This window comes from Pleurodeles waltl, chromosome 8 (genome assembly GCF_031143425.1).
Source record: "Pleurodeles waltl isolate 20211129_DDA chromosome 8, aPleWal1.hap1.20221129, whole genome shotgun sequence".
In the NCBI taxonomy this organism is placed as follows: Eukaryota; Metazoa; Chordata; class Amphibia; order Caudata; family Salamandridae; genus Pleurodeles; species Pleurodeles waltl.
In genome coordinates this window covers 349,351,704-349,376,721 of record NC_090447.1, presented here as the reverse complement: position 1 = coordinate 349,376,721, position 25,018 = coordinate 349,351,704, and the positions used below count along the sequence as shown (strand labels likewise).

Genomic DNA, 25,018 nt, shown 5'->3' with positions numbered 1-25,018 from the left:
CTGAACAAGACTGATCCCACTAGGTGGCCCAGTTGTTACTGCTGTGGTGCAAGGGATGCTTCCTTTCTCCATCTGGTGTGGTTCTGTGAGGGGTTACAGCTGTTATGGAGTGGGGTGGTCCCCAAGATTGTGGAGGCTACAGGCCTAGAGATCGCCCCAACACTGTTGCCTTGCCTACTTGGAGTGGAGGCTAGACCTAAAGGGAGGAAGATTCCGCACAAATTGGCACAACTGGCCCTACTGCTGGCAAAACACAGGGTAGCCATAGGAGGATGAGCCCCAGGAGACCCCTGGTTGATCACTGGTTGCAGGATCTCCTGGAATGGGGATTATTGGAGGAACAGAAGAGCTCTTCAAAATCAAAAGCTGTTGCCTCAGGACACTGTTCTCACCACACAGCTGGAAGAGGAAGTTGGGAACAATATGCACTGGTTTGTTGACAAGTATAAGTCGCTCTGCTGTTTGGTGGCGTTGACTAGGAAGAAACCTAAGGTGCAGAAGAGATTACTGGTAAATGTTTAAGTGAGAAATAACAACATATTTCTAATCAAGCACAGTCTACTACAAATCAGCAAGTTCAATGTGCCAAAAATATCAGGAACTACGAATACCAGAGTAAATGATAATTGACCTCAGAACAGGTACAGCCTTAGTCTGCTTTTCCAAGATTAAATGTTACAACCTGCAAGTTACACAACAACCACAACACAGAATGCACAGTCGAATTATCTGCCGGAATGATCCTTCCCCAATATTTCAAGAACCTAATCCCAACAATCTAACATTGATGAATTGAGGGCCAGGCCGCTCATTCTAAGTAACCTGAACCTGAGTTTATAAAGACTATTTCTCTTTAGTTTTCAGTTTTACCTATGTAACTTTTTGCTGCAACAATTTAGAAATTATTCCAACTCCTATCGTCACCCTAGCCCTTTCAGTGGCTTATCACACATATATATGTTTAAACAATATACTCTACTGTTGTCCATGTCTTAACTGTTCTGCACCGTATTGTGTGTTGCCCTCAGTACTTCTTACAGTGTTATGACCGAATTTACCACAGCTACCAAAAGAGGAGTAACAGTACATTTGGAAAATACATTTGTCTATTTCTTGCAGGAGCACATTAATGCTCCAATGTATGTTTAACTCATGTTCTCCCACTAAATGCCTCACAATAAACTATATCAATTTGCAAAACTGCTCTCTTTTTCTCTATAACAGGACTTAACTTTGTAGAGCCCCAGCGGCTACATAATCAAATCAACAGATTTCTCTTTGGATGTTGAACAGCCTGATACTAAGGGTGCCCCAAAACTAGGCCTTGGGGGAACTTAAATTACACCAGAATGATCTGCGTAATTTTGCTTTCACTTTTTATGGAAAATTCCCCAAATTACACCATTCTATATAATTATGCATGATTAGAGGTCAAAATGTTCAGTGAATACACAGCAACCACCAAATGTGAGTGGCTGTTGTTTTACGTAATTAAGCAAAAGCAAATAAGGCACCTTCCTAACCAAAAACTATAGCAACAGAAATAGCAACAAGTCAGTATCTGCAGAGAAACAGTGCTTCATTAATCAATACTCCACAAAAAAATTAAAGGCAAAAGAAAGAACAAAAGAAAAAAAAACAAAAAAACTTACTGCACATTTTTCCACCTTTCCAGCATTGTTAGCCCATTTTACCAGTGCTAACAATCGCACAAACAGCTGGCGCGTTCGACTGGCAAACTGAACAATTTCAATCTTCCTGGAAAATAAATGCAATATTGACAGTTCAACATAATTTCTAAAACATAAAACTAAACTTTTTTTAATGGGCACTGAATTTTAAAGAAAAAGAATCAGTAGAGGAAAACTCTTTAGATGTAAGCAGCTCAAGTATTCTTCAGGATAACCCACCCCTGAATGTTATTTACCTACCTGCAAGTGATAAACTTAATTATTGAGCATTATTTACTTCATCACAACCACGCTTAATAATGGCCAGTATGTGATCACTGCCATATAGTAAACTTAGTTAAAAAAACATATTTAGGGGGTGTGGCTTGGCGGCCAAGATGGCGAGCGCAAGCTTAGTGAGCTCCGGGGCGATACCCCAGACATCCGACTCAGATACAGCACCGGTGGGCTGCGACGCACTGGGAGGCGGCAGTGGAGCAGGGCTGGAGCCCTCTGACTTGAGAGACTTAGCTGGTTAGTGGTTGCTCCTGCTGCCGCTGCTGACAGAGGGCAGCGTGCCCAGAGTTGAAGCTGCGGTTGGGTCCAGGGGCGAGATCCGTGCGGCGGAGCACTGGGGGCGCAGGAGTCGCCGCCCGGCCTGTGTGTCCGCCCCTGTGGTTTGCTCGGCCACACTGGACCCGTCAATCACTATTGGATCCAGGCACTGAGGTGGCTTTGTGGCGGGACTCTCACGATTCCGACTGCCAAGGTGAGGGGGATGCTTGTGCTGCTGAGCCCTGGTCTTGGCACCGCGCATGCAAGCGGGCCCCCTGTGCCTCCCTCCCCTCTGAATTGAATCCCGCTGGCACCCACGACTGCGACCCGCACCAATGGACGCTGCCCCCTCGGATCTCGTGGTGGCAGACATGGGCCGCCTCCGCTCAGGCACAGGGACTAAGCTGGAAACGATGAGAATTGAGGCCCAGCACTTTGACAGCCACAAACTAGATGCAGTACAGGCGTCAGTGGAACAGATAGGCACCTCCTTGGAGCAAGCCCGGACCTCGCTGGAGGGCAAGATCGATAAAGTGACCAGTGATCTCACCCTGCTTCATGCAGATCACCGCAAACTAGCAGATAAAACCTGCTCAATAGAAAACCAGCTGCATAATCTGGTGCCCAAGACAACTCAACTAGAGACCTCGCTACAGTTGGCATTGGACCGGTTAGAGGTACTGGAACACCGTGCAGAAGATGCAGAGGGGCGAATTAGGAGGAATAACATTCATGTTATAGGCCTCCCGGAGGACGTAGGGATTCCGGATGCAGTCGCCTCTTCCGAAACCTGGCTACGAGGACTCGTCCCAGAAGGTTCATTGACACCTTTCTTCACTGTAGAGCGAGCCCACAGGTCCCTATGAGGGCCTGGCCAGCAGGCGCGGGGCCACGTCTCTTCCTGCTCCGCCTGTTGCATAATGCAGACAGGGATATTATCCTACGTGCAGTGAGATCACTCCCGGCAATCTAAGTGAACAACACTCCAGTTATGCTATTTCCAGACTACACCATTGCAGTACAAAAAGAATGTGCTTCCTTTCAGTCAGTAAAAGGCAAACTCCGCACCATCAATCTGACATACTCTCTCCTCTTCCCCACCAAGCTGCGGGTAGCAACGGATGGTAAAATGCACTTCTTCAACACTCCGGAGGCGGCCTAGGAGTGGCTGGAGTCCATAGACCTGATCAGTCAACAAGATTCCGGGGCGGAGGGGCCGGCGATGCCGTGCCTGCAATCCCACAAACGGAGAAGTCGCAAACAGCGTGTGATTACCCCGGGGAAGTCAGACACGCTCCTGACCTAGAACAGATCATACAGGAACGTTGTTGTGCGCTGCAATCTGTCGCAACCATCAGGGTTCCATCAATCACTTCAGACATGGATGCAAAGCTCACAAATTCCAATGGTGAAAATGGTCCTTCTCCCGAGACGTCTTCCGAGGTGGGGTCTTCTGTCCACCTCGCGGCTACGCCACAAAAGGTAGATGATCTGATCTGAACTCACCAGGCTGACGCACGCATGACAATTAATCAGCTGGTGGTGACACTGTGAGTGGCATCTGGAGGGCTGCGCTTTGCTACATGCCATTTCGGCTTTGTGGAGGATTGTATTGCCTTGTCTATGATATCGCTGGGGGCTGCGTGGTCTTGATGCCTTCACTGGCCAATAACTGTTGCTTGGTGGCATCCTGCCTCATGTCCCCTATACTAAATACTGTATACTATAGACATTGACTACCCACCTTCATATTGGGTTAGGGGTTACTTCCTAGATTTCACTAAACACCACTCACCTCACTCACTCCACTCCCTCACTCACTCATGGGAGCCACTCCCTCGCATCTGTTACGCCAAACAGATACCAGTTGTCCCTCTGCTCTAATGGTATTCCCTCACTTTACCTGTATACTGGATTTTGGTTTTGAGTTGTATTTACGTACTTTTGAAAGGAGTCTGGATTTCCCTAGCCCCCCGATTCAGAGACTCCCCTCGTTGACTGCACAATGTCCTGTGTTCCTGGAAGTGGGAACGAGGGGCACCTCCGAGCTACTGATCCACCATGAACCCCACCACTATTCTCACATGGAATGTGCGAGGCATACACACGCCAGCATGCAGATATTCCATATTTTCATATCTTAAAAGACACTCAGTCCACATAGCGCTCTTGGAGGCGACTCACCTTGCGCAGCCTGAAATTGTCAAACTGCTGCGGCGTGGTAAGGGCAGCTTTTCGCTACCGGGTACTCCTCCTATGCTAGAGGAACAATAATCTGGGTTAGACCGGGCACTCCATTCGTGGTGGAGGATCAGACCATTGACGCACAGGGGCTCTATGTCCTAATATGAGGACGCCTCGCTGGCCGAGCAATGGTGCTAGGGTCCATATATACTCCGAACACAGACAAAGCCTCTTTTTTTCCATGCATTTTCCAGCCCCCTTTCTCACTGGAGTGATCTTCCCTGGCTGTTGGGGGGTGACTTTAATAGCATACTAGACCCCCATCTGGACCGTCCCTTCCCGCCACTGCACCTGCCATGGCGACTGCACACGCATTTTGGAGCTGGCTCCAGAACTGGCAATTGTTAGACATATAGCGCCAACGCAACACTAACACTAGGGTCCATTCTTTCTTTTCTCCTCCGCACCAACTGCATGTTCGCCTTGACAGAATACTATGCACAACCAACCTGTACCCTGCAGTACTGCTGACTGACTATTTAGGTCACACTCATTCAGATCGTAATCCACAGCTCATGCAATTGGGCTGGGATGAGTCTCCTCCGATCGTTCCCACCTGGCAACTTCCCCCGAAGCTGTTGGAGGATGCAGCATTCAAAACATCGCTAGATGGAGCGATTCCCGAATATTTTTAATATACCGACACAGCATCCTCTGGTCTAATTGAATGAGAAGCATTTAAAGTCTTCATCAGAGGAAATTGTATGGGCACACAATGGAACCTGCGCAAATCCATTGAGAGCCAACCTAACTCAAGTGGAGAGTCCCTGATGCAACACGAGCAAAATGCTACCCTACACTCCTCAGATACTCACGGCTCTCGTCCGACCGAGCAAAACATACATCCCTATTAGAAAGGCTGCACTGTCTAAATTATGCAGCAATCCTGCCACTGCCTGCCCGATCGGGCAAATTACTGGCTTGGCTAATCCATCAAGAACAAGACAGCGGTCCTGTTATAGAACTCCGCTCAGCAACAGGGAGTATGCTTCACACCCCCAAGGAAATACACTCCGAGCTCACTCAATACTACGAAGCACTCTATCGCTCCTCTGTGACAACAGACTTGAAGGGCTACAATTAGTTTTTCTCTCTGACCGTTTTTGTCTCGGCTAAGGGACGACGACCAGCGTTTAGGATTGGAGTCACCCCTCATACTATTTAAGGTGCAGGATAGCATACACGCTTTGGCCGCAGGCCAGACCCCAGGTCCTGATGGCCTTCCATCTGACTTTTATTAATCTTTTTCTGCGGTACTAGCACCCCGCCTTCTCCGCCTCTATGAAGAGGCCTTGAAAGCAGTGTCCCTGTCTGCATCGCAATGAGATACCCTTAGTGAAGTTAAGGGTGTACTCTAGATGATCCCTTTGCTTCCAAGGTCAGTAGTGCTAGCTTTACAGAAGAACAGAACAGTAAAATGCAGGGTTACTCTTGAGAACTGCAGACTGTCTCGTTCACTGAAGGTAAACCGCTGGGCTGACCACATAATACAAGTACAGCAAGACAGCAGTGAAGATATGTAGAGGACTATTGTGCTCTAACATGCTCTACACACATGATGTAACACCCTGCACTACTGCCCATAACAAAAAGGTTTAGAACCACCTGTAGCTTCTGCCTGTAAGCAAAGCATTATACCTATAAAACATGTTATCTGGACTCCGTTTGGGAGGAATTTCCTTTATCAACATCTCACAATCTTGGGTGAAAGTATCATCAGCAAGCAGTCAAGTAGGACAGCAACAGCAACCTGTTGTTGACTGTCGACCTCAAAGTGTGCATGTGCGGGGCACTTAAACATGCAGGGGCTGTTGCAATATGCAAACACATTTGCAGACTTGGGAATGATTTTGACCAAAAGCAGAAAAGTCACTGGATGGAAATCATCAAAAGCACGATGTGGAGATCTGATGTAATTAGGGGGGCATCAGCAGAAATATAACACCATAATTAGCCAGACCTTTTGAAAATCCCTTATATTTCCTGCCCGGCTTCCTTTTGAACTTCCACCATGATAACTGTGATTCCTTTATGCAAAGAACACCGAACTTCAGTTACTTTTTTTTTTTTTACCTCACATCTATGTGTACATATCGATCATGCCTCTCCCATATTAGTTATACTTCGCTTATGTGCTCTCTATTATTTATTATTGTGTGGAGAAGACAGAGGAAAAAAAAGAGAGCTTCACAACAAATGCCGTGAATTAAGGGCGCATTTATCAGTAACTCACCTTTCCATGTCAGTCTTCCTTGGTAATCTGAAATAAAAAGCCACAGATAATATTATGAACAGCATGTCTACCTTCACAGATGCGTAAAACTAAAGAAGACCATTTCTCTTCTGTTTTTTTATATTCAAAAAGCCATTAGATTAATTACAATAAATGGGTGGACAGAAGCATTGTCAAGACAACAACATGTTGGCCGGCTTAACAAGGGCGAAGAGTGAGAAGGGGACTACAGAAATTGCAGCATTAGAATCAGCATCACTAAAATATGTAACTAATGGGAAATCAATGTGTTCCCTTTTCCAGATTAACAATCAGCTCAAACAATAAAAATGCAAACAGTGAACATAAAACTAATATTTAATGATGAACTTGCTAGTACTTGCTTATGGCTGGTATGAAAATATATTGATGGGAAAGGCTATGATATTTAAGTTGGAAATGTTGTTTACACAAATATACTAACAGGTTAATAAAATAGGGAAACAGCCAATCATCCATTATTTCACCTATAAACACAGCATAATCATAAACTGCATCTCCCTCAAACATAACCCAGAAGCAATTTCATAACCAATCTGAAGTAACATTTTGTTTGCCAGGTGTTATTTAAAAGACCCCATTGCAATTAAAACATACAACAAGCACACACTTGTACAGCATCCACTTTAGGACATCCCCATTCCTCACTCCTCATCAATCATCCCTACTTCTCGTCCCTGCGTTTCATCCCTGCTTCTTATCAGTCACCCCTACTTCTCTTCCTTTATCCCTGCTTCTCTTCCGTCATCCCTGCTTCTCTTCCGTCATCCCTGCTTCTCTTCCGTCATCCCTGCTTCTCTTCCGTCATCCCTGCTTCTCATCCATCATATATCATCCCTACTTCTCATCCATCATATATCATCCCTACTTCTCATCCATCATCCCTGCTTCTCATCCATCATCCCTGCTTCTCATCCATCATATATCATCCCTGCTTCTCATCCATCATATATTATCCCTGCGTCTCATCCATCACCCCTGCTTCTCATCCATCCTTCCTGCTTCTCATCCATCCTCCCTGCTCCTCATCCCTTCTTCTCATCCATCATCCCTACTTCTCACTTCTCATCCATCATATATTATCCCTGCGTCTCATCCATCATCCCTGCTTCTCATCCATCCTTCCTGCTTCTCATCCATCCTCCCTGCTCCTCATCCCTTCTTCTCATCCATCATACATCATCCCTACTTCTCACTTCTCATCCATCATCCCTACTTCTCATCCATCATACATTATCCCTGCTTCTCATCCATCATCCCTGCTTCTCTTCCATCATCCCTGCTTCTCTTCCATCATCCCTGCTTCTCTTCCATCACCCCTACTCCTCATCACTGCTTCTCATCCCTACTTCTCTTCCATCATCCCTACTTCTCATGCATCATTCCTACTTCTCATGCCTCAGCCATCATTCCTACTCCTCATCCATCATCCCTACTCCTCATTCCTCAGTCATACCAACACATTTTGAGTTTTGTGAAACACAACTTCACACTGATTGGTTGGGAACAGCCAATCAGAGTTATGAGAGAGAGATGCATTCTATTTCAATTAAAAACAGCCTCCTCAGTGCACATGGTGGGTGAAGAGGGAGGAGAGGAAATGTAACTGTGTGTTTGTTTCCAGTGAATTTAAGGCTGCACAATATTACATTTGATTTAACTCAGTGTTTTTCTGTTTGCACAGGACTCTGCAGAAAGCTCTGCTGGTTTGGGAAATACAAGGAGTGCACAGCCTGGGCCATAAATCAGCTCTTGGAGAAAGGGTTATACAGGTCATCTACAGTTCAACTGAAAACCTTTCTGGTTTCAGTTTCATATGTAGAAACAAAATGTTTAAAATCAAGTCTGGTGACAGTGCAACCCAATTCATCCTAACCTTTTCTGGTTTCATTTTTATTTGTAACAAATAAAATGTTTAAATCTGAGCCTGCTTTTTATTTGTAACAAATAACATGTTTACATCTGAGGCTGCTTTTATCTCTGAGAGCTGGGTTTTTTTCTTTTCTGAAACCAGAAAGATTTTCGATGAACTGTATAACCCTTTCTCCAAGAGCTGATTTATGGCCCTAGCTGTGGGCTCCTTGTATTTCCCAAACCAGCAGAGCTGTAAGAACGCAGCTCTCTCTCATAACTCTGATTGGCTGTTCCTAACCAATCAGTGTGAAGGTGTGTTTCACAAAACTGAAAATGTGTTGGTATGACTAAGGGATAAGGAATGAGGAGTAGGGATGATGGCTGAGGCATGAGAAGCAGGAATGATGGATGAGAAGTAGGGATGAGAAGTAGGGATGATGAAAGAGAAATAGGGATGAGGAGTATGGATGATGGAAGAGAAGCAGGGATGATGGATGAGAAGCAGGTATGATGGATGAGAAGCAGGGATGATGGAAGAGAAGCAGGGATGATGGAAGAGAAGCAGGGATGATGGAAGAGAAGCAGGGATGATGGAAGAGAAGCAGGGATGATGGAAGAGAAGCAGGGATGATGGAAGAGAAGCAGGGATGATGGAAGAGAAGCAGGGATGATGGATGAGAAGCAGGGATGATGGATGAGAAGCAGGGATGATGGATGAGAAGCAGGGATGATGGATGAGAAGCAGGGATAATATATGACGGATGAGAAGTAGGGATGATGGAAGAGAAGTAGGGATGATGGAAGAGAAGTAGGGATGAGGAGTGAGGAATGAGGATGTCCTAAAATGGATGCTGTACACTTGGGGAGCATCAGGGCACAGGGCTGGTGCACTGTAAAACATTGCCCAGCCCGGGAAGCTTCCAGTAAATTCCTGCAGAATGATGCTTATTTGTATCATGGCTATAAGTTGAGAGAGTGGTCATGATTGGGGGATGGGAAGGAGCTGAAACATTCTTTCAGGACATTGTCCCTGTAGGCTGACACACCTGAGATGGTATTCGGAGCGTGAAAACCATCAGCCACCATACCTAGATCAGTATTTTTGCTTGAACCTCTTGAGGTTTGAAAAAGAAAAAAAAACTGCCTAAAGGCATAACAATGTACATTTAAGTGTGGTGCAACACATGTAATCAGGGGCTCCATGTTCCGGTCCTGAGTTTTTCTTTTTCAAATAGTATTTTCATGTGGGGCAGTCCAATTAAAATGAACCAGGAGTAAAACTCACTCAAAGGAGCAGAACCGCACTGACGAGATCGCAAGCCGGGAGTTGTGGCCCTGCAGGACGTCCTGCTGCGCCGCCATCCAACTTCGATCTCAGCGACATCGGCGAGTTGACACTGACCCGCACTCTCACCGCGCTGCCTGGGGGGAAACGCTGCCCTGATTGGCACTAAGCTGCCTGCCCTATCATCAATTAGCGCGGTGTGGCAGTGACTGAAGTGGCCACCGGCAAGGCAGGATACCCGGAGCACTGCCACAGAGAAGATGAGAGACTGCGAGCGAAGGGAGGACACCAGAGCCGCACTGCAGGCACACTATTGCTCTGACAGGGACCATCAATATGGTGAGTGATGTACCCGAGGACTGCCATAGTGAGGGGGACTTGTAAATGTTATACAGAAGACATTGTAAGAGTGGCACATAATTTACAGATTAGGGATGCAATCTTCTGGCCCACAAGATCACGGGGCCCATCAGCAATTGCGGCAGCAGCCGTGTGAAGTAGAGGTGCACGCTAGCAGGCGTATAAATTGGGTTGCCTGACCCCGCTGAGCAGAGACGCGATTTTCTAGCCTACAAGAGTAAAGCGGTGATACATATTTCTGGAGAATCCCCTGTGCAGGTTCTGTGGTTTGATCTGAGTGTGCTACGTAGGTGGGCGTGATGGGGAAGCCTAAGGCCCTAGCTAATCCAACCACCATGATGCATCCTTTTTTTTTTTTTTTTTTTTTCTTTAATCGGGGCAGCGGGTGTGTAAAGAAATGTCTCCCTGTTGCAGTTACCCCCCACTTTTTGTCTGATACTGACTTGACTGAAGTGTGCTGGGACCCTGCTAACCAGGCCCCAGCACCAGTGTTCTTTCACCTAAAATGTACCATTGTCTCCACAATTGGCACAACCCTGGCACCCAGGTAAGTCCCTTGTAACTGGTACCCCTGGTACCAAGGGCCCTGATGCCAGGGAAGGTCTCTAAGGGCTGCAGCATGTCTTATGCCACCCTAGGGACCCCTCACTCAGCACAGACACACTGCTTGCCAGTTTGTGTGTGCTGGTGGGGAGAAAATGACTACGTCGACATGGCACTCCCCTCAGGGTGCCATGCCAACCTCACACTGCCTGTGGCATAGTTAAGTCACCCCTGTAGCAGGCCTTACAGCCCTAAGGCAGGGTGCACTATACCACAGGTGAGGGCATAGGTGCATGAGCACTACACCCCTACAGTGTCTAAGCAAAACCTTAGACATTGTAAGTGCAGGGTAGCCATAAGAGTATATGGTCTGGGAGTCTGTCAAAAACGAACTCCACAGCTCCATAATGGCTACACTGAATACTGGGAAGTTTGGTATCAAAGTTCTCAGAATAATAAACCCACACTGATGCCAGTGTTGGATTTATTAAAAAATGCACACAGAGGGCATCTTAGAGATACCCCCTGTATTTTACCCAATTGTTCAGTGCAGGACTGACTGGTCTGTGCCAGCCTGCTGCTGAGAGACGAGTTTCTGACCCCATGTGGTGAGGGCCTTTGTGCTCTCTGAGGACAGAAACAAAAGCCTGCTCTGGGTGGAGGTGCTTAACACCTCCCCCCTGCAGGAACTGTAACACCTAGCAGTGAGCCTCAAAGGCTCAGGCTTCGTGTTACAATGCCCCAGGGCACTCCAGCTAGTGGAGATGCCCGCCCCCTGGACACAGCCCCCACTTTTGGCGGCAAGTCCAGGAGATATAATGAGAAAAACAAGGAGGAGTCACTGGCCAGTCAGGACAGCCCCTAAGGTGTCCTGAGCTGAGGTGACTGACTTTTAGAAATCCTCCATCTTGCAGATGGAGGATTCCCCCAATAGGATTAGGGGTGTGCCCCCCTCTCCTCCGGGAGGAGGCACAAAGAGGGTGTAGCCACCCTCAGGGCTAGTAGCCATTGGCTACTAACCCCCCAGACCGAAACACACCCATAAATCAAGTATTTAGGGGCTCTCAGAACACAGCAAGACAGATTCCTGCAACCTAAGAAGAAGAAGGAGTGCTGAGCTGAAAACCTGCAGAGAAGACGGAGACACCAACTGCCTTGGCCCCAGCTCTACCGGCCTGTCTCCCCACTTCTAAAGACACTGCTCCAGCGACGCGTTCCACAGGGTCCAGCAACCTCTGAAGCCTCAGAGGACTACCCTGCATCTAGAAGGACCAAGAACTCCAGAGGACAGCGGCTCTGTTTCCCAAAGACTGCAACTTTGCAACAAAGAAGCAACTTTGAAACAACACACGTTTCCCGAGAGGAAGCGTGAGACTTTGCACTCTGCACCAGATGCCCCCGGCTCGACTTGTGGAGAACAAACACCACAGGGAGGACTCCCCGGCGACTACGAGACCGTGAGTAGCCAGAGTTGACCCCCCTGAGCACCCACAGCGATGCCTGCAGAGGGAATCCCGAGGCTCCCCCTGACCGCAACTGCCTGCTTCAAAGACCCGACGCCTGGTAAAGACACTGCACCCGCAGCCCCCAGGACCAGAAGGATCCGACCTCCAGTGCAGGAGCGACCCCCAGGTGACCCTCTCCCTTGCCCAGGTGGTGGCTACCCCGAGGAGCCCCCCCCCTTGCCTACCTGCATCGCTGAAGAGACCCCTTGGTCTCCCATTGAATCCTATTGCGAACCCGACACCTGTTTGCACAATGCACCCGGCCGCCCCCATGCCGCTGAGGGTGTACTTTTTGTGTTGACTTGTGTCCCCCCTGGTGCCCTACAAAACCCCCCTGGTCTGTCCTCCGAAGACGCAGGTACTTACCTGCTGGCAGACTGGAACCAAGGCACCCCCTTCTCCATTCAAGCCTATGCATTTTGGGCACCACTTTGACCTCTGCACCTGACCGGCCCTGAGATGCTGGTGTGGTAACTTTGGGGTTGCCCTGAACCCCCAACGGTGGGCTACCTTGGACCCAAACTTGAACTCTGTAGGTGGTTTACTTACCTGCAAAACTAACAAACACTTACCCCCCCAGGAACTGTTGAAAATTGCACAGTGTCTAGTTTTAAAATAGCTATATGTCATTTATGTGAAAACTGTATATGCTATTTTGCTAATTCAAAGTTCCTAAAGTTCCTAAGTGAAATACCTTTCATTTGAAGTATTACTTGTAAATCTTGAACCTGTGGTTCTTAAAATAAACTAAGAAAATATATTTTTCTATACAAAAACCTAATGGCCTGGAATTGTCTCTGAGTGTGTGCACCTCATTTATTGTCTATGTGTATGTACAACAAATGCTTAACACTACTCTTCTGATAAGCCTACTGCTCGACCACACTACCACAAAATAGAGCATTAGAATTATCTCTTTTTGCCACTATCTTACCTCTAAGGGAAACCCTTGGACTCTGTGCATGCTATTTCTTACTTTGAAATAGTACATACAGAGCCAACTTCCTACAGGGTATTTTAGACAAGGAGCCTGAGCTGGCAACCCACAGACTATCCCGCTGACCTACTGGTGCTGGTTCAGGTATATAACTGGGTTATACATTGCTTGAGGCAGAGGGTTCGGGCAGGTCTCCAACCCTAGTGCTCTCCGGGTCTGGCTACAAACAGGAAGGTCCCTTATCTGTGCCTTTGGATCTGGGATTCTACCACAGGCAAGGGCATTACCGCAGATAGTGGTAGAGCAGAGGTAATGGACGGGGAGAATCGGAGGGTGATTTGAGAGAGTCCAAAAAGAGGATGAGATTGGAACCTTGAGGGAGAGCTAAACATGTCAGACTCCCCAGCCCAAGGGGAGGAGGGGGGCATCACCCTAGAGGGGGAATATGGGGGTCAGAAGTTTAATATGGATGCTCGTATGGACTCTCTACATTCATGTATCGTGTCAGTCAAAGGCACCAAATTGGAACATTTCCTTCAACATCTAACAGCTGAGTCCAACCTCTCTACTTTTCTGATTAATAATTGTGTGGGGCAACTGGGGGGGTCTCCGTTACTTGTTGTTTCCACTATACTATCTACTTCTATTTCAAGGTGCTTAAGCTAGGGGGAGGTGATGGCTTACAAGGGTCAGTAGCTGTAGCAACAGTGGCAGGGCAGCAACTTTGAATGCTCAGACCACTGAAAAAAGGGTACAGCTTTATCTGTTGATTCAACTATATGTGAAGAGGGTGGTGTGGCAGGTGGGGGGCCTGTGGGAGGAGTTGGTTTAAGTGTGAGGGGAAACAGAAAAGAAAGTAAGGAAAATTGTGGTACGCAGAAGGATATGATTAGGAATCAGTCGCCACCTAATATGACTGCCCTCGATTTACCCCCAGAAGCTACACCTTATGTAGTTGCTTTGGGTAATAGTCCATTGCTTAGACCTAATTCCCAGGAGAATTTCTTTCAACTAAGAAATAAAGTGTTGCACTAGTTAGGTGTGCATACTGTTTTGGGAGAATGTGCTGGTGCTTGTATCATCATGGTTAGCTGGCTGGGGAAAAGAAAAAAGACCATGGAAGGTGATTGTGCAGTTGTTAACTTTAATAGACCACATGTAGCTGGAGTGCCATTAGACTTTTTTAGAGGTTTCCCTCCCAATGGGTTGGTCCCTTACATCAGGGCGTTGACCCTGGACTTTTTTTTTTAATAAACCTCCACAATATGCCCCCATCTTTAGTTCCTGGTATATTTCAAGCCGACAGACACATATGAGGGCATGTCAACCTGTGAATTGTCTAGGTTTGCGCCCGGGTCTGATCTTGATGCTTGTGCAGGGCTCGAAAATTTTTATTTTATGAGGTTGAGCTATTTTTAGATTCCACTCGACCCTTCCGGCGAGTGGACGAAGAAGAGGTGTTCTGTTCAGTCAGAATCAGAATTATCAATTAAGATGCCTTTAAATCTTATTCTTGTCACATTTGCTCTGTGCTCAGAAACCAAGGTCAAAAGTCAGTTTGTCTTCTTGCAATGCAAATACTTTTCCTTGCGACTGCAGAGTTCCAGAATTTTGTAAGGTGAAATGTCTGACCTATGTGAAATGAAAGAGTTTTGGTATCAGGTGTTTCCTAACACACCACATTTATATAACTAAGTCAACTTTACAAACATCTCAAAATATATTTCAGTAGCTGTGAAAGACCATTGTTTGTACTTCTGTGTGATGAAAAAAATATTTTAATACTTTACTTGGTGATGTGCAAATGTTTAGGCCCTGCCACAACATTCTAATGGGGTAGAGGTTTTCTTTTCTAGCCATTCATATGTAGATTTAGTTCTGTTTCATTGTCATAAAGCATGATCCACTTTTGGCTAAATTCCAGGACCTTCCCACCGGAACTGTGGGCAGATGATCACTTATTGTCCTCTAGAATGTATTGGTGTAGAAAATAATTCAAGGTGAAGTCAATGATTGTGAGTTGTCCACAATTTAGCAGGGGGAAACAGGGCAATAACATCACATTTTCAACCACTATGCTGGACAGCTTTTATGATCTTCTTTTTGTGACAGGCACTGTTTGTGTTTTTTCTAAACATGCTATTGTGCACTATAGCCAAACAAGTCCACTTTGGGCTTTTATGGCGGACATTGAGTCATACATCTTGTGGTGATTTCATTGTTGGTTTTGGAGACTCAAGCCATGCAACAATGTTCTTTAGCAGATAGATGGGGTTTATGCATACTCTTCCACAAAAGGCATTTTATTAGATTTTTACTAAAGGTAGTGGGTGAGCATAATGAGATACTGAGCAACTGTCCTTCATGTTGTTGTGTTCGTTGTGATTTCATGAACCCTACAGCAGTATAAACCCTGGCTTTTACAGTTAGGCCAAAGAGGGTGAAAGTCAATTAACTGTTTATTCTTGTTAGCCTCTCCTTGTGTTTCAGAACTGAAGGACTAGGTAGATAAGAAAGAATGACAAACAGCATATGTCAAAACCTGTACCTGTCCCCACCATTGTGATAATGTATTCATGCTTTGATAAAATTCCTGTCAATATTTTTTTTGTCAAACTTTCTTTATAAGTTTTTGCACATAACAAAATAGTGACAATTTTGTCATCATCAGATACCAATAGCATGCAACGGGATAGCTGGTTTGGCTCACAGTTTCCGCAATGTGAAGGTATCTCCAAGTGAAACAATACAGTTTTACATTCTGTACATCAGATCTCACGATAGAACAACCATTTTACTCAATGACCCCCCCAAACAAACCCCCTAAACCAGTGGTTTCCAACCTGTGGGCCGGGGACCCCTGGGGGTCCGCGAAGCCTCCTCAGGGGGTCCGCAGCTGCTTAAAACATTTAATAATATTAGGTCCCAGCTATCAGTAATGACTCCTCGGGGGTCCCAGTGTTCCAATAATGATTCAGTGGGGGTCCACGGGCTCCAGTATTGTTAAAATGGGGGTCCACAGAAGTCAAAAGGTTGGGAACCACTGCCCTAAACAGAAGTACATGAGTATAACGTAATGAGCGAGGGGCCCCAGGTGTATTCAAAGTTTTTATAGTTGTCTAAGAGAATGTCAGCCATCCTTTCCATAGTGACGGCCAGCCACACCCAGGCATGCCATTGAGATAACAATGGTGCTTCCTTCCTCTGTGGCACCCACAGCAATCTTTTTTTTTATATATATATTTATTAGTTTATAAAATGTCAACAAAGATCATAACAAAACATGACTCCACGCCCCACCCACCCCCACACACCCAAAAACACTATGGTGCATATAATTTCCATTTATTGTAAATAAATCAAGTTCGATTCATCACAGTGGTCCGCCAGAGCAATCGTAGCAGCTCAAATGCACAACCATAGTATTGTTGGATCATCAGATGTATGAAGCTTGAGGAAGTCATCACACAATCCTAGTAGGGAAAACTCAGGGGTGACCAGGATTGAATACGCCAGGATGTTCCTAATTTTGGCCAATATAACAGTCCAGAATAAGCGGATGGTTGGGCAGTCTCACCATATGTGACAGAATTTTCCAAGCAGCTCACACCCCTTCCAGCAGAGATCAAACGTAGCTGGGATATTTTTTTTCAGTTTGGTATGGTAAAGATACCTGTCAAAAAGTACTCTGTAGTGTGACTTTTGCATATCTATAGAATGGTTACTTTTGGGGATGCCTCTCCAGGGTTTGTGCCATTTCGCTTCTCTGATTGCTCCCAAAAGGTGACAGGGCGGCTGATAGTAGGGACTGTCGGGTTTGACATTCCTCTGCTCATCTCCCAACAGTTCAAAAACAGACCTACTACAAAGGACCCTAGGTCTGGGCCTTCTGCACTTTCTTCCAGTTTGCACATTTGAATGTTAACTCACAGAGACCTATTTTCTGAGCCTCCCCATTTCAGGATAGAGGCCTGAAGCTGCATACGGAGGAGGTAAGTTTAGTCTTCCATCTTGCAAGCTTGTTGTTCCAGCCCTTGTACTTTCTCATTGAGATCTAGTGTTTAAGTGCCGACTGAGTCCACATCTTGTAAGAGGTGAGTTTAGTATTAACGTCCAATTTGAGAGTTTCCAGTTCTTCTTGGAGCTGCCTTTTGATAAAGTCTTGTATGGAGGATAGGAGGTCTTCCTTGGTGAGGGCCACTGCATCGCTCTGCTAGCCGCAGGAGAGGAGCACTAGCATCTGCAGGTACAAAGTAGCTTGACTCTACTGGACTGAGGCTCTTTCAGAGGCATAAAGGCAGCAAGTGAGGTCAGAGGGAATGGTAATGAAGTGAGGGCGTTTACCGCAGCAGCACTGAAAGATTAGGTGGCAAGGAGTTAATCTTTGAACCACTTTATAGTTGCAGCTTTTCATGCATGGGACAAGGCGTCTGTCAAACACGTCCCATGGTATTGGACATTGTTTTATAGTCCATAAGGTGGCCTCAAAATCCATGCTACAATGGTGACGTCACGTTAGAGGAACATTCAGGCCTTGCATTTTGCTCTATGCAGCAGGAGCCTTTTCTCCTGAGAGGCCCAGACACCCTGACCTTTATAGTGAGCATTAGTCTGCTCTACAGGTCTCCATTAAGGGGGGGGAGGGTGGAAATCAAGCCTCCTCATTGGGAGTTATAAGGCGGGGTCCTCGTAATTCCAATGTGGCGAAAGGTGCAGAAAATGGAGGGTACACATCTGTGATCAGCACGTCATGGTGAGGGGCACATGCCGGGGACCACCACCGCCTTTGTACTGTGAACTGTGCTGACATTGTTTAATTATCTTCAAAGAACAACAGAAATACTGGCCGGTAAAAGGTGAGGGGGGGCAGAGGCCCTCATGCATATATTTGTCATTTCAGTATGGGCCTTAAAATGAGAGGCCGCCATTAAGGCCATTTCAGCTACCTGCATAAAGGAACCGTCAATTTGAGGTCAGGCAGAATTTGCAGGCGGCTTTTGAATCTCCAGCTATCCTGCCCTTATTTTATTCTGAACTTAATCTAGAATACACCTGAGATAGTATTAAACTGGCTGCCCTTCTGCTTTGGGTGAGTGTGTGGACCAACAACAAAGCTAGTTTCAACGCAGATGTTATTTTCGGCTTATTTTAGTCTTAGTCTGGATATGGGTCATGCTATTCCTCAGTTAAACTATGTCAGCAAGTCCTTCATGGATATAGGTCTCCTTGAAATGTTCACCTCTCTCAATACCTTAAGTAAGCTTGATAAGTGACTGGTTAAGTCTTGCTACACAGAGTTCACTCTCTTACAAAGAATTGAGGAGGCCTTTAGTTATCACTCTAGTAGCAATTATTTTATTACTTTAACGGAGGGGGATTTAGCACTATATTTAACCCTAGAGCTTGCAAGCTGTAAGGAGGTCCCTCCTTTTTCGGATTCAGTTCATGTACCATGTGGCATCGAATATCCTTTTCTGAAGAGGTGAAGGTGTGGGACAGTAACTTACCTTCATGTCCTTCTGAAGGGTTGGCTCAGCAATCTTTGCTGCATTTTATATTTTTTTGCAATTTTTATCGTACCCTTTCCCAACTCTGTCCTAAGCACATCTCAAAACCACTGGCGTTTAAGATGTGTGAAGAGGCCCTAACGCATCTTCAGATGTTATGTAGCTCCGCCATCTGCTTAAGTGTCTACTGCTTCCTTAAAATGTCCATTCGCAGCAGGAAATCAATGGAGAGGTAATGGGCTTCAGGACAGTTTAGCACTTTGTAAATGTATTTTATATAACGGCGTATTTTGCACAAATGATTTTGTATTAATGTTCCAATGCTTTTAATTATGATGAGCTCTGTGTAAAAGCGATTCATTCCATTCTGTATAATCATCTTATACAAAGCTGGATACCAAGGGAGGGGTAATGATAAGAGTGGAAGCGCTAAAGCGTCTCCATGTGTTGTTAAAGCAGGTCTACCTGAATTGATCATCTATTTTTATCTATATTTGTGCCGACGCTATTATTTTAAATGTGAACCCTACTGTGATGTATTTTACTTTTATGATCTCTTTCAAAAGATCGAATAAAGATTTTGAAACAAACTGCTACTTGCCAAATCACCAAAGCGTACGTCAAAAATCACTGGCAGCTAAACACTTGGCTCAATCGTTGTCAATGATATTCTCCTTCATTATTCTCAGGTAATAAATATTACCCTCCCCAATACGAAATTAGACTGCACTCTAATGTCTATTCACACCAATTAAAAAAACACATTCCTGACCAAGCAGCAGCTCCTCCCTGCCATAACTTTTGAGATTACCTCAACCAGAACCCAGTTACTTAAATTATGAGCCACGCAACTGTTGTTTCAGTATGTTTTCGTGCTCTCTGGCATTTTCCACTGTTAGGTCTGTGAAGTGAACCGCTGTCCTGTGAGGCTAACTCCACAAAATATTAATACTTGCAATATATAAATATGCAAACTTCCATCACAACTCAAAACTTGGATGCACACAACCTGCCCCCCACGTAAGCAGTAAGAAGTCAGACACTGAATAACTCAGAGGAAAAATATCCTACTTTGACCCTCTGTCATTTACACAACTTACCTTAAAACATCACTTATCCCACATCCAGGTCACAACCAAAGGTGTGAAATTTGACCTCAGGCTGAATACGCAGTCAGCAAATCAAACAACTCACTCTATACCTAGCTACAGCTAACCACAGGTTACACAAAATATAATTATTCTTAGAAGGAGATTACGTGGCTACTATATTTGAGGCAACATACTGTTCCTAGACAACCTAGAAAATCCAATCATTATAGTGGGGAAAACCCCACCTTTAAAAACTGACTAACATGATTTGTCCACACGATTCTCAATACTCATACGCCTGTAGAACAGCGGTGGCCAACAAAACATCACAAGGGTTGAATCCATGTCATATTTTTAATATAACCACTAACAACGTAAATTAATTGCTTTTAGAGGCACTATATGCAAATGTATTTCAAATGGAAATCTTTATAATCCATCTTGAGTGTAGTCCTCCTGGGTGTCACTTTAAGTTTTGTTATATTTGTAAAGCACACCCTTGAGGGTATCCAGGCACTGAGCAGGTGTGTGTGCCTTACCCTGCCTAGGGTAGGTTGGTTAATTAAAAAGCCAAGTCTTAAGCCTCTTGCGGAATTCAAGAAGAGAAGATGAGGCTTTTATGTTGAATGGGAGGCTGTGCCACATTTTAGGAGGGATTTAAGAGAACACCTGTTCTCCTGCTCTGGTTCTGTGTATGCGGGGAATGTGCGCAAGCAGGAATCATGTGGAGCTGAGGTGTCTGGGTGGTTGGTGGAAGGAGATGCGAATGTTCAGGTAGGTGGGGCCTAAGCTGTGTGGTGTCTAGCATGTGTGTGCAAGTTTGTAATTGAGCACATGTGTGTATTGGGAACCAGTGGAGTTCCCTGAGGTGTGGTATGATGCGAGTTGTGTGTGGAAGAACGAGGATGAGTCTGGCTTCCGAGTTCTGGATGTTTTGTAGTCTTCTGGTGAATTGCTCTGTGAGGATGTTCCTGTAGCTCAACTTGCTGGCATGAGTGACGTTTTTTCTGGTACTGCTTGGAAGGCATTTGAAAAGCTTATGTAGCATATTCAAGGTGTGGAAGCAGGATGCAGTGACAGAGTTGACTTGTGCAGTCATACGCAGTTTGCTGTTGATGATGCCAAGGTTCTTAATGTTGACTGACCCAAACTCTACAGCCCTTCTAAAAAAACTCAAAAACCTCAGCCTCACCCAGCATGTTAAGGGACCCACCCACACCACCAGACACCTACTTGGCCGGATTATCTCACATCACAGTAACAAGCCAGCAACCTGCACTGACCATGCCTTTGTCAGTTTCAATATAACTGTATCATAACACCGAAGACCAAACACAACTGGAACCGTCCACGCAGCTAGAAAAGCATCAGATAAAAGGACTGGGCTACTGCCCTCTCCATGCCCTGGCCCAAGCACACTTGCAACCTTCCAAAAGCCATGAAGAACCTCAACACCTGGATTGATACATACATCAACACCCTGGCTCCCCTCAAGAGCAACCTAATAGCAAGAGCTTTGCCACAAGTCAGCTGGTACATAGAAGACTCAGGCAGACGAAACTCAGCTGCAAGAAATTGGAGTGCCAATGAAGAACAAGTCAAGACAGCATGGATAAAGACACCTTCAAATCCACCAAAGACACTACTAGCGGCAGGTAAAGAACATCAAGAGCACAGCTCTTGCAGACTGCATTGAAGCCGGTACAAGCAGCAGCAGCAACAAAACATTTCTCATCAAACTTTCCACCCCACCTCCAGCATCTTCACCACCCTCGCAACATATTTGCAAAAAAAAAACAGAATTCTTCTGTAACATAATCACCTCCATATACAGCTACTTTGACCCTCAGCCAAACCCTGTCACCATAGCAACTCAACTTCCGATCATGGCCGAAGAACGAACCCTGACTTCACGGTCCACCATCATCCATCTGATGCTTCCATGAAGACCATCCCCTCAGGGCCTCATCTGATCCTTCTTTCACTACGCCTTCAGCAAAGGATTCTTCTGATCAGTGAAGCACTACCAGTTATCCTCAATGCCTTCATCAACACATCAACGTTCATAGACACCATGGAAACACACCACTCACATGCCACTCCACAAGAAACCATCTGCTGACCCAGTCACACTCTCCAACTACAGACCCATTTCCCTCCTACCATACTGGCCATAGTCTTAAGAGAAACTAATCAACCAAAGTCACACCAAATCCCTCAGCAACCAACAGTTCCTCTGAGCCATATTAAGGCCCAAACAGAGCACAAAAAGAGCACTAACTGCTACCAGAAACATCTGCATGGTTCAGCCCTCATTCTTCCAAATCTCTCTGTAGCACCTGCACAAGATTGCCATGCAAGAACCAGTTCTCCACTGAACCGATTCCTTCTTAATGGACAGAACGCAAGCTATCAACCTGACATGACTTCTCTGAAACAGGCAAACATATCCGGAGTGCCACAAGGGTCATTGCTCAGTCCTCCCCTCTGGCCGATGTCATCTGCATACATATCAACATCCTCTTCTACGCCAACAGCATGCAACTGATCCTCTCCCTTTTGCACAAAACCCCCAACATAAAAAACAAGTTCACCACCTGCAAGACTCAAGTTCCTGACTGGATGAAATCCACCAGCCTTTAGCTCAACTCTGACAAGACAGAAGTAGTGTTCCTTAGCAAGAACACCTCGCCCAACTATAGTCATGAAAAATCACTCACTGTCGCTACAAACATCATCCCCATGGATTAATGTTTAACATCCCTTCTATAACTCCTTTCACTGAAAGTAAGAATACAATGTAAAAACAGCAATCGATCTACAAGCTGCAGCCCACAATACCCAAAATCCAGGAAAAATAATTGCAAATAGATTGACACAATATGAGCGTCGTGCTCCACAGATAATGAAAATATCATGAACCAAGAAATCAACTTCCACTGGCAGATGTTTTCTGTCACTGCATCCAAACTGCGGTGCACTCAATCAAATTGATTTAAAGAAAAAACAAACCTAACCAGAGTCTGCAGTTTCCTCCACAATCAGGGCTTCCTGGTCACCTAAGTCTTATGACAGCAATACATTCCCAAACAGTACATCATAACCGATTAAGTGTATGTGTTCATCATGCACAATAAAGCTTGGACACGCCCTTAAAACAAATACATAACAATAACGCAAACACATCGATAAATTCAAGGTGCTGCATGCAACTTTCAGCGTTATTGACTTTTGATCACGTATTAGGCACACATCTTTTTAATAAGCCCACAAGGGCCAAATGATATCTTTGGGAAAGGTGGTCGCGATCAAAGTTTGGAACATGCAATCATCATATGATGAGACGTTTTTCAGTCCCACCAGAACAACTACAGAGATTCTAAACGATTAAAATGAAATTCACCCTATTACGAGGTTGATTGTAGTACACTACTTTTCCACTTAGGTCCCCACCTAGGTATAACTGATGGAAGAGACTAACTATGAATAAGGTGTTAGTACCATATTCATGGAATAAGTATGTGGGATAATGGTATGGGTTGTGAAAACTGGGACAAGGAATTGGCAGAGAGGAAAAACGTCAGATACACGGGTGTTGTGACGAAAGGGCGCACCAAAACAGGTGAATCACGCGGGGCGTGGTTTAGATAGAGGACAAAAGCATTATAGAGTAGGGTTGGGTGGGTAAACAGACCACTTGAGATGATAATTCTATTAGCAAATAAGCGAATCAGCAATTAATAATATTTAGAAGTCGATGTGATTGGAGTAATGTACTGCCAAAATGAATGGCATGCAGGAATTGAAATTGTCTGTAATACTCGTCACAAAATACTTATGTAAGCAACACCGAAAGATGGAAGTTTTATAAAAGGGTCACTGATGGTGGAGCTAGAACGTATTTAAAAGAGCAGAAGTTAGTTCTTAGCGTCAAGAAAGTTAATCACGAGAACCTTCATTTACAATTGTATAGAGTCCAGTTTATGCTGGTTGGAAAAATCTAAACATTTTTCAGAATGAGGAACATGAGGATTCAATAGTCAGGGGTGGACTGTGAGAATAATCTAGTTTATTCTGGACTAAAGAAGTGAATGGGATTGAAATTAAGCGACAAAAGGCCCGTGACTGGTATTGTGGATACTAAAAGAAGAATATTTGCAAATGGTGAGTTATGACCCAAGATATGGAGAGAATGGTTAACTGAAGGAAGGGTGCAGAAAGTCCAAAGGCTAGCAAACACTGTAGGATAGCAAGAGCAGGGGAAAAGATGGGGAAACGTGCAGCAAATAAATAAATGAAAATGGTGCAGAGGCTTGTAAGGATATCGAACGTGGCTTCTCCAATACTTACAGATCAGAAAGCACAGTGATCTCTTGGTAAGTTCTTTGCAGTAGAAAGTCTATTAGGGTGCTCATCCTATAGCCGGTACTACCAGCAGCCACGGTGGAACCCGGGGGAGGTGGCGGAGGAGCTGAGGCGGGACCCCCAGTAGGTACCAGTTGGCCGCTGGTCTCCAGCTGCACAGGAGCCATGATGGTGCTGGAGCCCCGGAGGCTCACTGCCTTAGGAAAGGACTGACAGCAACTCCAGTTAGTCCTGGACGTTTAAACTGATGCGCAATTTTACATTAAGTCCTGTCCCCTCCGCGGGTAGGGTACGGGCATATCGCCCACACCTATAGAGAGGCGAAAGCTGCGCGGCACTGGCCGCCCGGCCCGGGCTCCATCAACGGCCTGGAAGGGCCGTTTTCCCTAATCCGCCGCCTGCTGTCGCACTCAAGAGTCCAGTCTCATTTTCCACAGACTGTACTCCATGTTTGCAGCTCGAACCGGAAGTGAATGAAGGCACCAACGGGGAGCGGGCACTGTTTCCATCGTTTCCGGGTAATACCAAACATAGAAAAGGGACGTGGCTCATTTGTTACTTTGTTGCAATGTAATTTGTGGCGTAACCGGAATGAAATGTTTTGGCTCGGTAATTTACACAGTAGACGGCGCCTTTATATTTCAATTGTGAAGTTGTTGTCGTCTTTGGTTGTAATGGGGCTGATTAAAATGTGATACTTCATATGCGTCCGTGGGGTAGTCTATGCGAAAATGCCGTCTCTACCAATGTTTGGCATCCGTCGTTTTTTTTTATTTTTATTTTGGGGTATTTTATGTAGCACTTGGGGCAGCGGAATATTTTATACTTAA

At 45.4% G+C, this 25,018-nt stretch overlaps 1 protein-coding gene across 2 annotated transcripts in view; it reads right to left on the bottom strand.

Annotated features, from left to right (window-relative positions):
• MED14 (mediator complex subunit 14) overlaps positions 1 to 24,663 on the bottom strand; it is an 801,766-nt gene extending 777,103 nt beyond the window's left edge. For both annotated transcript variants that reach the window (XM_069204216.1, XM_069204217.1), the window contains exons 1-3: positions 24,174 to 24,663; positions 6,703 to 6,729; positions 1,653 to 1,758 (exon numbers count right to left, since the gene is read on the bottom strand). In XM_069204216.1, the coding sequence (XP_069060317.1) occupies positions 1,653 to 1,758; positions 6,703 to 6,729; positions 24,174 to 24,355 (315 nt within the window). In that variant the 5' untranslated portion in view covers positions 24,356 to 24,663. The remainder of the gene's footprint in view (positions 1 to 1,652; positions 1,759 to 6,702; positions 6,730 to 24,173) is intronic.
• Positions 24,664 to 25,018: the final 355 nt, after the last annotated feature.